Source organism: Sorex araneus, chromosome 1 (assembly GCF_027595985.1).
Source record: "Sorex araneus isolate mSorAra2 chromosome 1, mSorAra2.pri, whole genome shotgun sequence".
Lineage (NCBI taxonomy): Eukaryota > Metazoa > Chordata > Mammalia > Eulipotyphla > Soricidae > Sorex > Sorex araneus.
In genome coordinates, this window is record NC_073302.1 from 136,983,291 (window position 1) to 136,997,715 (window position 14,425).

Below are 14,425 nucleotides of genomic sequence, written 5' to 3' on the forward strand. Positions count from 1 at the left end.
AAGCCCATCAGGACTGATCCCTGAGCACAGAGCAAGCAGTAAATCCAGAGTACTTCTGGGTATGATCCTCCAGAAAACCAAACAAATAAAATAATATATAAAAAAATAATATATACAATTTATAAAATTAAAATTTGGCACTATATTTTATTAGCCAGAATCATGCATGGGTACATGCATTTCAAAGAGTAGGGAAAGGACCAAAGAGATTGTATAGATATTAAGGTTCTTACCTTAAACATGACTTATCCTGTTAAATTCCCAGTACTCCATATGGTCTACCAAGCAATGTTAGGAATGATACCTGACCACAGAGCCAGGAGTAAGCCCTGAGCACAGGAATGTGATCCCAACCCCTTACTCTCCAAAAAAAGAGCAGAGGGAAAAAAAATGGCTAGGTTGTATCTCAATAGAGCACTTGCCTTTACATATGCGAAACCCTGGGTTTGATTCCTGATTGGAAAAAAATTAAAGGTGTGTTTGTCTTACTTGGAAAGATTATATTTGGTAGGGTTTTATTTTTATAATTGTATTATTTATCAAACTATGCTCTCTATATTAAGAGTCATGTAAGTCTCTTTGTATTGGTTTGATTCTGGAACACAAGAACTAAATGCTGGGCCAGAGTGCTAGAACAGTGGGCAGGGTGTTTTCCTTTAACACAGCTGACCAGGGTTCAATCCCTGGCATTCCATGCGGTCCCCTGAGCATTGCCAGGAATAATTCTGAGGGCAGAACCAAGAGTAGCCCCTGAGCATTGCTGAGTGTGACCCCAAAAGAAAAAAAAAGAATTAATTGTATGCAGAAGGCCAGGGTTCCATCCCTGGCACCACATGGTCACTCAAGCACCATTGGGAACAACCTCCAATCACTGAGCCAGGAGCAGCCATTGAGCACAACCAGGTGTGGTTCAAAGCCGAAACAGACCAAAACAAAACATCTCCTCCCCTCTAATTAAGAATTTACTGGAAGAAACAATACCTATGTTAGATCAAATGTTCACCCAATGAACTAAGAAAAATAGGGTAAAAGCCCTAACTTCCAACAATTCTAATCAGTTTAGCACAGATTTTTGTACTTGTGTACAGTTTCTACCAATATCACCACTAGTAGTTTACCTGAATCAGATTGCACAAATTTAGAAAGAAAAGTTTTGCCAAAGGTACATAATAGCTATGAAATTTCTGGAAAAGGAAAATGATTGGAAGATTATGTAAATAGACGATTGTATTAGAGAGACCTCACTTCTCATATTAGAGACTCACTACTAGAGATTTGTACTACCATATTAGAGAAATTCATTTCTAAGCACCTTATTGTCATTTAGTAAATGTTAACTCTGTGCAAATTATTTAACTTAACTCTTCTTAGGAATTTTGCCTCAACATTGGGCGGTACAAGTTGATATAAGAATCCAAACAAATATTATATAAATAGCCCAGAGAGACAGAACAAAGGGCTAGAGGGCATGCTTTGCATAAGGGAGAACTATGTTTAGTCCCAGATACCATAAAGAACCCTGAATTCTGCTGAGAGGGAGACCTAAGAGCTGACCCCTTTGAATACCATTGTTGTGGAACCAAAAAGGAAAAGAAAGTATGGAAAGACATGATTTATGTGTGGGGGAAACCTCTTTCATAATAAAAGGCCATACAAATGGTAAAATAAGAAAAAAATCATTTAAAATAACAAATTGACATTTTTGGGAGATGTTGGGCACAAATTGGTGGCTGTCTAATATCTGATTCGCCCATTGAAGTATTGGCTGAGGATGAGTTGAGCCTAATCAAGCAACTTTACCAGGTGGTACAAGGGCAGCATTTTATTTGGCGGTAATGAGCAGCAGATTATTTCTGCAGAGCAGAAAAGGATTATAGTCATCAGTTTGGATAGAAAGACCCAACCTTGAGAGAGAGAGAGAGAGAGAGAGAGAGAGAGAGAGAGAGAGAGAGAGTGTGTGTGTGTGTGTGTGTGTGTGTGTGTGTGTGTGTAAGTGCCGTCTGTAGATAGTGGTTTATTCTATAGCCGGATTTTTTTTTTCAGTTGTGATCTTTCAGCTATCCACTTAGCGGGGAGTGAAAGCCAGTACTCTTTGCTTTTTGTGGGGAAAGCTTTCCGAGAGGAGCTCAGAGGCACCATACCAGCAATTCTCAGTTGAGAGGGCCAGATAATTCAATGCAAGCTCCCAAGGATGCAGGACTGCTTGGATCCTGTGCTGCCAGTGACCATTAGGGCCACCCCAACTATGCCTTGGGGATCACTAGGGCCATACCTAAGGTTTACTTAGGGTTTCTAGGACTATACTCAGTGATTGTCAATAGACCAAGTGGCAGCAGGGATCAAACTGGGGTTGGGCATATGCCTTACATCCTGTCTGTCCTCTCTTTTCAATATCACACCAATATTCTTTTTTGGGGGGGTGGGGGGGTCACACCTGGCAATGCTCAGGGGTTACTCCTGGCTTTGCACTCAGGAATTAGTCCTGGCGGTGCTCGGGAAACCATATGGGATGCTGGGAATAGAACCTGGGTAGGCCACGTGCAAGGCAAATGCCCTGCCCACTGTGCTATCACTCCAACCCCACACCAATATTCTTAAATAAACATTTAGAGCCCAAGCTATGATCACAGTGAAAACCTTTCAGATAATTTCAAATAGTCCTATTTCTCTTTCAGAAGATGGAAGGGTTCCATTTCTCCACTGCCTTTGAAGATGTTACTGTTCTTGTGACTGGATTTGGCAAATAGAAAGTTCAGAGTAAGTGCTAAAAACATTGGATTCCCTCTATTGTATTCCCTAAGGAACTATATACTGAAGTAGTATCTGTATCAGCAAACTTTGCTAACATAGGACTGTAACTAAGAAAAATGTTGTATTAGTCAATGAGATGTGGGAGTTGTTTATTATTGAAGCAGAGACTAGATAATTCTGACTAATTTAAGTTTCATACCAGGCAGATCAAGGGAATAATTTGACACAAGGGATGCTTTTTCTTTTTCTTCTCTTTTTGCTTTTGGTTTTTGGGCCATACCTGGAAGTGTTTGGGCTTATTCCTAGCTCTGTGCTTAAAGGTCATTCTTGGCAGTGCTCAGGGTACCATATATGGTGTCAAGAATTGAACCTGGCTTGGCTGCAAGCAAGGTAAATGCCCTGCCTACTGTACTATCCCAAACTTCCTGTCCCAAACACAAAAATGTCTGAAAATCAAAACAGAAAAGAAAATCCTACAGAATGAAGTCTTGAGAACTTTATTTAAACCAGGATTTTCCTTTACTGCTTAACTTGGGAGGTTGAGCCAAAGACTTTCTCTTTTATAATCACTGATTTAGTTATTGTTCTCATGGGAATGAGGACTAATCGGTTCTTTCATGGTCCCTTTCTGTGTATCACTACCTTGCAAACTCCCTCTCTACTTCTGTCTTTCCTTGTTTCTTGAAAGTGATGAAATCATTGCGTGCTTAACTCTGTCAGGTCCTGTACATATTTCTAGAAATACAATGATTTAGCCCCTTGAGGCTGGAGGGATAGCACAGCTTGTAGGGTGTTTGCCTTGCACATGACCAACCAGGCTTCGATTCCCAGCATCCCATATGGTCCCCTGAGCACCACGAGGAGTAATTCCTGAGTGCAGAGCCAGAAGGAACCCCTGAATACCGCCGGGTGTGACCCCCAAAGCAAAAAAAAAAAAAAAAAAACAACCCAAAAACAAAAAACAAAAAAACAAAGATTTAGCCCAGTGGAATATCTCTCTTATCTTATTAAGGGCAGAGTCTGATGATCTAAACAAATAACACTTATAGGAAATGATGTACATTAAACTTGAGATATTTACAAAATAACATGCAGACTCAAAATAACAAGGAATGTCTATGATCTCTTATGGCTCAGACTGAGTCAATCCAATCAATGTGCAAAAATATTAGTAAGGAGCTCTCTAATTAGTAGACATCTTTTCAAACTCTGCTTAGTCATAATCTGGGAATGTCTTGAACAGAAAGAGAGCATTATTTTGGAGCAGAAAAAGTTATTAAAAATGTAGAGAATTTGAGGAATGTGCGATAAATGCCCATTTCATTCTGTTAGGCCAGGATGTAGATCTTTCCAACTCCAGTGATCTTCTTTCTCATTCCTGGAAAAAAGCAATCATTTCTGAAAAAGATATGAGGTAGAAATAATCAAGTAACTAATAATATTTATATGTTGTAGAATAATTTGGATTGTTTCCAGAAGTTGATGACATTAAGTGTTATTTTTAGAAGATTGGACAGTCAAAGCTATAGCTGCTGCTGATGAATTTATTACTTGATCTAAAATAAATGTTTTAAATCTAAGGTAAAATTATAACAAACATGAAGAACAAACTGGAAATGTGTCCTTTTTTGCTTTTTATTCAGCAAAAGCATACATTTTAAACATAAAGTTACAAAAGAACTAACAAACAAAAAAAAGCAAAAAGCAAACATGCAGCAAAACAAAGGGAACTATGTAACATAGTATCCCTGCTGACTTCATACTTAGATTTGATTTGGTATATGGAGGTCACAGAAACTCATTTACATATTGTATGCACAGTCAAAGATTCTAAACACTTATTTGGGAAACAACTTTATTTTGAATAGAGAATTTTCTGTTATAAAACTGTGAATGGCTTATAGAATGCGCTTTGTTAAATTAGTCTCTGTTCTTACAATCTGGATTCATCTCATCCAGACAATTAAAATAAAAATATGTGTGTATACATATATATGTGTATATATGTCATATAGATACACATATATGATCTCCATTTTTGCAGTCCGCAACGCACAGCTAATTTTCATCATTGGCAGGATTGGCAAAGTTTTCACCTTCTTCAGCTTCTGTGCTGTGTCCCCGTTGGCTTGGAATAGCAGGAAGTACTCGGTTTGTACGTAGGGGTTCTCCTGACAGAACTGGGAAGAGAGAATTCCATGAGAGAGTTTCAAGATTTACAACTCCTACTGTCTTCTGTGGAAGGAGGCAGGGGAAACGTGTAATTGATTAAGTACTGAAACTTCGGGAGAGCCGGGCTCTCTAGAGCAGTGTCCGTCCACATTTTTACAACTGTGGACTGCGCCTACAGAACTGGCAGTTGGAACCAAGGAGGTAGACCAATGGTTTTCAACCTTTCTACACCTGCAGACCAGCACCGGCCTGGTTCACTGACCAACAATTGAAGAGAACTTTTCATGACTCAGAGAGAAAATGGATGCTGTGTTGGTTCATCTATTTAGACTTGCCACATGAAGTCAGGATTAAACAAATCAGGCCAAGTGTGATCAAAACATAGTTGAGCTGTGCATGCCTAGCAAAGCTCACTCTCTGTCTCTGTCTGTCTGTCTCTGTCTGTCTGTCTGTCTGTCTGTTTCTCTCTCTCTCTCTCTCTCTCTCTCTCTCTCTCTCTCTCTCTCTCTCTCTCTCTCTCTCTCTCTCTCTCTCTCTCTCTCTCCCTCCCTGGCCATACTAGCCAATGTTCAGGGCTTGTCACTTGCACTCCTGTGAGAGCTCAGGCACCTTATGGGTTGCTGGGAATCAAAGCTGGGTTGGCTGCATGCAAGGCAAAGGTCCTGCCTCATGTACTATCATTCTGACCCCCACAGGTCTCTCTTCCTTGGGTGCAGCAGCACCGATGGTCATGTTAGTAAGATTATAAACCAGCAAGAAGATATTGTACTTTGCTTTTATGCATACCTCAAAAGTTTTTCAGGTTTCTTTCAGGAAAAGCACTGTACTTTCCATTGCTAGTTAATAGAGTTAAAGTTGATCAAAGATATTTATCTTTCCTTTCTTTTTTAAATTTAGTTGAAAAGCAAAGGCTCTGCATGCTACCAAAGAAAATCCCCTCTTTGAATTATCCAAGCCCCACCTATGAGAGAATTCAATGCTAAGTAATTCCTTGCTTAACTAGTTATCTTTATGACAACATTTGTACATAAAGAGGTCAGGCAAAGGCTGTTGAAATAGTTCAAAAGGCTAAGCATGTGGAATTAGCACCATTGGGAGCTAGCGACCCCAAGCACAGAGCCAGGTGTGGTCCCCAAACCAAAGCAACAACAACATCCCCAAACAACAACAGAATAGGGTCAGGCTTGAATTAATTTAGTGATTGAATTCACACTAGCCCTAAATTCTTTCTTTATACAAAAAAAATGAAGGACAAGGGGACTGTTTCATCAAAAATAAAGAGCTTTATTTTCCTTCTGAACTCATTGTGTGACTTATCTCCCGACCTCTGTGCTTTCTTATCTACAAATGAGGAGTTGTACTAAGAGTCCCAGGGTTCGCTGCTCTCACTTAAAGAGTTCTAGAACTCTTGACTGGTCACCTCCAAACAAGAACTTAGGGTGATGAGTTAAAAAAAAGAACTCTCATTTACTGCTAATGAGAATTTTGTCTGATTCAATCACCTATGGTAAACAGTATAGAGATTTCTAAGTACAGTAAGAATTGAGCTGACTTACAACCCAGTAATTCCACCTTTGGGAATCTATTCTCAGGACACAAAAACATTAATATGCACACTATTATGCATTGTAGCACTGCTTACACTAAGATATGGAATTTTATAGTATCCAATGACAGATGAGTAGATTTTGAAGATGCGGTATATATGCATAATGGAATACTACGCAGCTGACTGAATGACATAATCATGCAATCTGTAGCAACTTGACTGGAACTGGAAGATATGCTGAGTGAAGTAATACAGAAGGACAAACACACAGGATGATTTCACTCTCTGTAGCATGTAGAATAACTGGATGAGGGAATGCAAGAAATTAAAGGGGGGATAACTTGATCACCCTTGACCTTAGAATATAGGAAAGAGAAGTACAGGGAAGGAAAGAAACCAAGAAACATAGCAAGAAGAGAGTAGGAAGTAAGGGGGGCAGGGGTCAAGGGTATAATGGTGGTATAGACAGTGGCATAGCCATATATTCAAACTTCAGAGTCAACAACACTGAAAGCAAGAGACCCAAACCTCAACAACCAAACTTAACGATGTGCCTGTGGAGGAGGCGGGCCGGTGGGGTGGTGGGGATGGTGAAAGGAAGAAGACACTGGTGATGGGGTTGGTGCTAGAACATAGCAGGCCTAAAATTCACTATAAAACTTTGTAAATAATTGTGACTTATAGAATATAGTAAAAATTTAATCTAAAAATAGAGCTTAGTTGAGAAAAGACATTAATCCTCCCTGGATTCTTGTCAGGCTGATAGGCACGGTTAAGAAACTAAAGTAGAAGTTTAGGGACTTGTCATACAACAGGCAGTTCCTAAACAAGCTGACCTGCAACTAAGAGAATGTAGAGAGTGTGTGGGCAAGTGCGTGTGTGAGTGTGTGTGAGTGTGTGTGTGTGTGTGTGTGTGTGTGCGTGTGTGCGCGCACACACCTCCATGCACCTCATAAGTAGGGAAACTAATAGGAAGAATGATGGAAGGAAGGAAACTAGAATCCAGGAGAAATATTTGTTCCATGAGGCAGCTATCCTAATATGCTGAGTTTTTGCTCCCACCACTTATTATTCAAGTAATACTGAGAAATACATGCAATCTCACTGAACTGTTTTATCATCTGTAAAATGGGAGTAAGTACAAAGCCTGCCTCAAAGAATTGCTACAAGGATATGTACACACACCAAAAAGTGTGGTTCAGGAATCCACCTTATAACAAGTTATGAGTTACCCCAGCTAACTCATGCATAAGCAAGCTTGTGCACAACTGGTTGAAGATAATAATATTTACTATTTTGAGAAAATTTTGTATAAGATCAATCAATTATGACTAAAGTATTACAAATGAATATCTATTCGATCATTCCTTTCTATTTATTTATGAATATATGACCAATGAGTTCAGATGTGACAAACATTTCTGCCATCAGAGTAAGGAAAGTAATATTAAGGGGCCAGTCATTTTTTTGTTTCTGTGTGTGGTGCTGGGGATTGAACCCAGGGTCCCAAATATGCAGATTGATGCTTTACCACTTGACTGGCTCTGTGCCTGAAGGCTGCTCCCATCTTACTTAGAAGGCCCTTTGGTGAAGAAGCTGAAAATAGGCCGCCCATAAGAAAGGCATGCACTTGAGCACTTTGAATATCTCCCTAGCATCAGCAATTGTTTTCTTCCCAAACAGATATTACCAGGTTGGATGAAGCTTTAAAGACTGGCTTTATTCTGTTTTCCTCTATGGTTCAAGTTTTGGCACATGATGTTCCCTTGAAAAATGAAAGGATAGCAGGTCCTTGAATAATGTTATTTTGCTCCATATTGTCTTTTTGTGACACTGATGAGAAAAAAAATAATCCTAGTCAAAGTTGGTGGAAACAATATTCTTTGAGGACCTACTGTCTCTGTTTCACTTCCGAGAACCTACTGAGGATGTTATAAGAAGATTCAATAAAAAACAAAATAACATGATGAGGCACATTAACACTTGTAAAGGAGACTGAGGAAGATGTGTAATACTTACATTTTTGGTCTGGTAGGGGAGTTAAGTTGTTCCGCGTGGAAGGAAGATCCCTGATTTTGGGTCTGCTTGGGGAGAAATGTTGAAAATGCTGTCCTAGGAACAAATATATTGAAATCACTTGAGATTCAACCTTGTGCTTGTGGTAAAAATTCATGGATAAGATAGTCATACAAGTTTTTTTAGAGATCATTAAATTTATGATGCTCATAAAACAATAACAATTATACTTGACTAAATTTTTATTGTATGTCAGTCATCTAAATCAAATGAATATATATCAGCAATGATTTATTGAATAAATTAGTTTAAATAAATTTTATAAACAAGCAGAGTTGTTTATAAAACTTAAATGTCTGAAAAAAAGAAGACATTATGTATCACATACTTGTCAAACCTTTGATAAATGAGTGGGTGTGAAGTGGGCTATATCCCACCAGAATGGCAATTTCTCAATCCTCAATGCACACTGAACTTAGAGAGAGGGGAGAAAAAAAATCCCAACTTTCCTGGCCAAACCCCAGGTCAGTGAGAATCTTGGCTGGGATAAGACACCCAAAACATTTTATTAGCTCCTCTGTGGTTCTATTGAGAATCAATGGAAGTTGGGGAAAGTACTGGGAGATTTCTATGATCAAAATTAGGTGATGGATCTGACTTAATAGTCACAGTTAATACATGTTTATATTTTCAGGCATTTTGAAATCTGGGTGACATCACAACGAAGGCATGACTTTGGGCAGAGTGGGGATTATTTACTCCATTAAAACTAGCAAGCACTGATTTTTTTTTTCTTCCAGAGTGTCAGCTGGTAAATGTTTATCAACATACTACTATAAGAGATGGAAGTTTCAAATAGCTGAAAGTAGAAAGGCTACATTAAAGTTGTTTAATTCCATTTAAAAAGTTCACTGAATTGAGAGATGAATAGGAGGTTGGCCTATAAAATCAAATAAAATTAAGGGGGGGGGCATGTGAAACTTTCTACACCTCAACCTTATCATGTATAAAATGATAAAAATAATTGTATCCTCCCCCCCAAGTAGTCCCAAAAATTAAATGGAGAACAAATGAAAAGCATGTAAAGAAGAGGGTAAATGGGAAATATTAATGATGATTCCAGTTTTGCAAGGATTACAGTCTTATTCTGTGGACTGTTGAGCTTGATTTCCAGGACACCAGGCCAAGTATTCATTTTCTCTTTTGCCTGGTAGCCTACTAGGAACCAGAATCACTATAACAACATGCAAGAATTTGTGTTGTCTCATTATTCTTAGAATAAGAAAAAAAATTAGTAGCTAGGGCACGGAATGGTGTTTAGCGGTAAAGCACGTGCCTGGCATGCATGAAGCCTAGGTTAGTTTCCTATACTGAAAAAATACAGAAAGAGGGGCTGGAGCGATAGCACAGTTGGTAGGGCATTTGCCTTGCACGCAGACGACCCGGGTTCGATTCCCAGCATCCCATATGGTCCCCCAAGCACCGCCAGGAGTAATTCCTGAGTGCATGAGCCAGGAGTAACCCCTGTGCATCACTGGGTGTGACCCCCAAATAAAATACAGAAAGAATTATCCAACATCCACCTTCCATCTGTTCAGATGAGTCTAATAGCAGATCTCTAAGGGTAACTGCAGAAGTAGTTGTAACTTGAAAAAGAAACAAGGCTTCCAGTCTCTGGTGGGGATGTAGTTCAGGGGTAGAGCACTTGCTTGGAATGTGTGAAACCCTGGGTTCTATCCCTGTCACTGCAAAACAAATACCCAGAGCAGTCCCCACCCCCCTCAAAAAAAACCCCTCCAGTTGCCTTGGTGGACATTTTGTCAATGCATTTAAAACATTTTAATCTCTTTTATTATTTTTTGGTTGGGTGCCACATACACTTGGCTATGCGCACATCTTACTCCTGGTTCTTTGTTTAGGAGTCATGGTGGTGCTTGATGACCATGTGTGGTATTGGGGATTGAACTGGGCTCACTATAAGCTATGCAAGTTCCTATATTATCTCTTCAGCTCCACAGTTTTATTTTGTTTTTAGCTTTTTAGAGCAAACTACTTCTTGAGACTTTTTTCAGAAAGAAATATAAAATTATAATCAAACCCATATCCTCTCATGCCTTATTTTTCTATCTGCTCTTGAGCAGAAATTTGAAAATCCAAAAAGTAATGTCATGGTAACTGTAGATAATGGTTATTGAACACTTACTATGCTCAGAGTCTGGGTTCAATGCTGTTGGCATAACCTCATCTCATCCGAATCACCCCCTTCTCTTATGAAAACAATGCCATCATCATCCCCCCATTTTACAAGAGATTATCCATCTTGGTGGGCGATCAAGATGGCACAAAAAAAGAAAAAGCCTTCAAGTCACATGATGGGAAGGACAGAACCTGGCACCATCTCAGGTCCATCTGATCCTAAAGTTCATACTTGCTTCCCTAGGAATGGACTTCCTCCAGAATGGACTGATGGAGAAGCAGGCTGACAGGGGATATGGCTGTGATTTGGAAATAAGAATGACAGTGAAGTTTTATTCCTAGGCAGTTATTTGCTAAGCCTAAAGGATAGGACAAATTTGTGCACAGATCTATGTGCAGTGTGGAGTGGTTACCTTGATTTCCAGGACACTGGGGTAAGTATTCATTTGATCGTTGTGTTCAGGAACCACTCCTGGTGTGGTCCAGGATGAAACCTGGGCCAGCTTTGTGCAAGAAAATTGCTCAGGTCAGGACCCCAGACCTGAGCTTTCCTATCTATACCTCATGCTTCTTCAGGATTTGGTCCCCTGTGGGCCAGAGTCAAGGGCCACTTTCCTACAAGTTAGGTAGAAAAGGTTTTCCCATGTCAATGAAGGCATTGGCAGTGAGTGAAGGATGGATAATGATAATAACAACACATAAGTGCATTGAACTTACTTTAACTCACCTACTCAAACCCCCTCTGGATTCCAGGGTATAGATTTCTAAGAGGAGAAGGCAAGGTACTTCAGAGCCCTTACAGTTTGTAGAGAGAGGGAGAGAAAAAGAGGGTGGGGGGGAGTGAGAGAGAGAGACAGAGAGACAGAGAGAGACAGAGACAGAGAGACAGAGAGAGAGGAGGCAAACCAATAATCTGTCAGTCCGAAAGGTGTTCATCATAGGAGCCGTATGATGGTAGGAAAGAAGGGTCTAGAGGGGCTGAGCTCCCTCGCCTCCCATATCCCTCTCTTGAATGTCTGCTCTGTTATTCCTCAGCTACTAGCTCTGGGAACTGAGGCAGGCAATTAACCGCCCTGTGCCTCAGTTTCTTCATTTCTAGAAAAGCAGGAGTGTGGAGATCTTTGTCTGACTCAGAAAAGGCTCCTCCTGGTACAGTTGCTCTTTTTAAGGAACAGTTAGGAAGAGTCACAGTTTTGCAGCTGTTACGGTACTTGGGACTTGCTCTTTCCACAGCTCTGCAGATGTCTAGGGGCCTCCCCATGGGAGGTTGCAAGAATGCAGACATCTGCTAAGTACACAGCGGAGAGAAGCTAGAGCCAGGCACATGACACAGAAGGTCAGAATGCATGCTTTGCACGCAGAAGACCAAAGTTTAATCCAGGTCCTGCTTGCCTGGTTCACTCCAAGCACTGCCAGGAGTAGCCTCCAAGCACCGCTGGGTGTGGTCCACAAATATGCAAACAGCGAAGAGAAGGTAAAAACTACATGGACACGGTGTTCACAAAGTGAGAGGGTTTGGGCTGTAAAAGGAATGAAGCGTGAGGTTGGAGTACAGCAGGAGTACAGCAGGCAGGGTGTTTGTCTTACCCAGATTTGATCCCTGGCACCCCATATGGTCACCTGAGTCCCGCCAGGAGTGACCCCTGAGTGCAAAGCCAGGAGTAAGTCCTGAGTACCGCTGGGGGTGAGTGATGCAAAACCAAAATCAACCAAACAAAAATAGTCAAGTGTGAGCTGCTTCAACACCACTGCCAGGGAGAGATGGGCAGAAGCTGAGACTGGAAGTGAGGCCAGGCTTTGTGGCGAAAGCTTTGTCCAGAGATATGGTCTTTGTCCTGGTGTGGCTCAAAGTCTCTGAGAGGTTCAAATAGGGGGTCGGTGGGAGCAATGTCCATGCTTAGTCCTGTTGAGGCAAGTTCTCTCTTGAGGGAGACCCGAAAGCAGCTCTTTCTTCCTTTCCTCCTAATGACTTGTAAATAACCAGGCGGGCAGCAAACACCACAGAAAGCTGCTCCTAATGAATTAAGCTGATGGGCTCCAAATTCCATCATTAGGATAAGTGCCTCCTCCCCCATCTCTTTCCATCTAGCCCTCTGACAGGTCTCAATAAATGTGAAGTAATAATCATTAGAGCTAAATGTTCGGGGTTGCTGATGTCAGCATGTCAGCACTGGGAGGGGTTGCCAGGAATCCAAATGGCAGCACTGAGCCAGTATGATTTTTACAAAAAAGCAAGGGCAGCATGAAAAAGGAAAATGCAGAAAGCTCCCCCCGCAACCCCCGCCCCTGCCAATAAATCCCAGCGGCAAATATAGGGCAGGTTTTGGGAAGGTGCTTCCGAGGCTCCTGCGCTCAGCGATGGGCCAAGGTCTGAAGGCACAGTGGCCGGAGACACGCTCATCACCAACCCTCAGAAGAGCGACCAGCTGCAATGCTCGAGCCTCCGGTTCCCTGAAGAATGGGTCAAAGCGGCAGATTAAGAAAAGTAAAGCAACCCTGCTCCTTGCCTCCATGAAGAGAGGCAGAGTCTGGAGCCAGACTGGCTAGCCACGATGGCACGGTGACATTCCTGGGATACTTGCTGTCACCTCCTGTCACGTATGCACCAAGTGCAACACCTCTAGGCCGTGGCCAGACTTTGGAGTCCTTCTCTGGGAGCAGCCTGAAGGCTGTTCCTGGGTTCCATCATCTGGGTTCAGACTGATTCTATAATAAACTCACCTAAAATCTCAGTTTGGTCTGTTTCCGGGGAACAGTGCGACAGTTCAGAGGGAGAAGTTAAAGGGGAAAGCCAGTCTGGACAGTGGCATGCTCAGGGGGTCTGCTCCGCCCCAGCAGCCTTGACTAACAACCGAAACCATCCACCTCAGAGTTTCTGAAAACTACAGATTGAGTACATTTAAAAATCTCCCCAAATAAAATCCATAAGGCAGAGAAATTGTCTTTGTGTATACGTGTGTGTGTGTGTGTGTGTGTGTGTGTGTGTGTGTGTGTGTGGTTGCTGTGCTCAGAGATCACTCCTGGTGGGCTTCAGCAGAACATGTGCGGTGCTTGGGATTGAGTCCTGGTCGACAGGGTACAGGCAAGCACCCTACCCACTCTACTCTCTCTTCAGCCCCAAATCTTTTTCTGTTGGGAAGGATAATGCAATTTCTAAGAAAATCACACTTTCAGCAACAGCTAAGCCTACTAACAAACTGGATTTCAAGATTTAAAGAGAGAAATGAGAGAGGGAGAGAGAGAGGGAGAGGGAAAGATATAGACAGAGAGACAGACATTGCCATGGTGATACCTTCCTATTTCCAAAAACCTCAGACTCAAGTTCTGAATATGTTACTGATTAGTTGTACTTTTTTTTTTTTTTTTTTTTGCTTTTTTTGCTTTTTATGATGGTGCTGGGAGAATCACACTTGGCAGTACTCAGGGACACTTCCAGCAGTGCTCAGAGAGCCATGTGGTGCCAGTGATTGAACCAGGGCTGTCACAAGTAATGGAAAAGCCTGAGAAGCCAACGGAACCAGGCAGAGATAAACCTCAGCAGGACGATGCAATCTCTACTAGTTTGGAGAGATGCAGGGAAAAAAGAGATGGCATTATACGGTTCTGAGATGTCATTATAAAGGCCTGAGATGGCATTACACAGTCCCAAGATGGCATCACAAAGGCCCAGAACTACAGAGAGGAGCTGCATAGAGTTCCTGGGAGGACACAGCCACGGAGGGCGACTCACAACGGCAGAGT

At 41.5% G+C, this 14,425-nt stretch overlaps 1 protein-coding gene across 4 annotated transcripts in view; it reads right to left on the minus strand.

Annotated features, from left to right (window-relative positions):
• Positions 1 to 4,375: 4,375 nt before the first annotated feature.
• The window catches only part of ANKRD55 (ankyrin repeat domain 55), a 92,807-nt gene continuing 82,757 nt past the window's right edge, over positions 4,376 to 14,425 (minus strand). For 3 of the 4 annotated variants that reach the window (XM_055146776.1, XM_055146799.1, XM_004608441.2), the window contains 2 exons: positions 8,492 to 8,584; positions 4,376 to 4,931 (listed from right to left, as the gene is read on the minus strand). In XM_055146776.1, coding sequence (XP_055002751.1) covers positions 4,810 to 4,931; positions 8,492 to 8,584 — 215 coding nt within the window. In that variant the 3' untranslated portion in view covers positions 4,376 to 4,809. The remainder of the gene's footprint in view (positions 4,932 to 8,491; positions 8,585 to 14,425) is intronic. The other variant, XM_055146795.1, reaches the window with a different exon arrangement.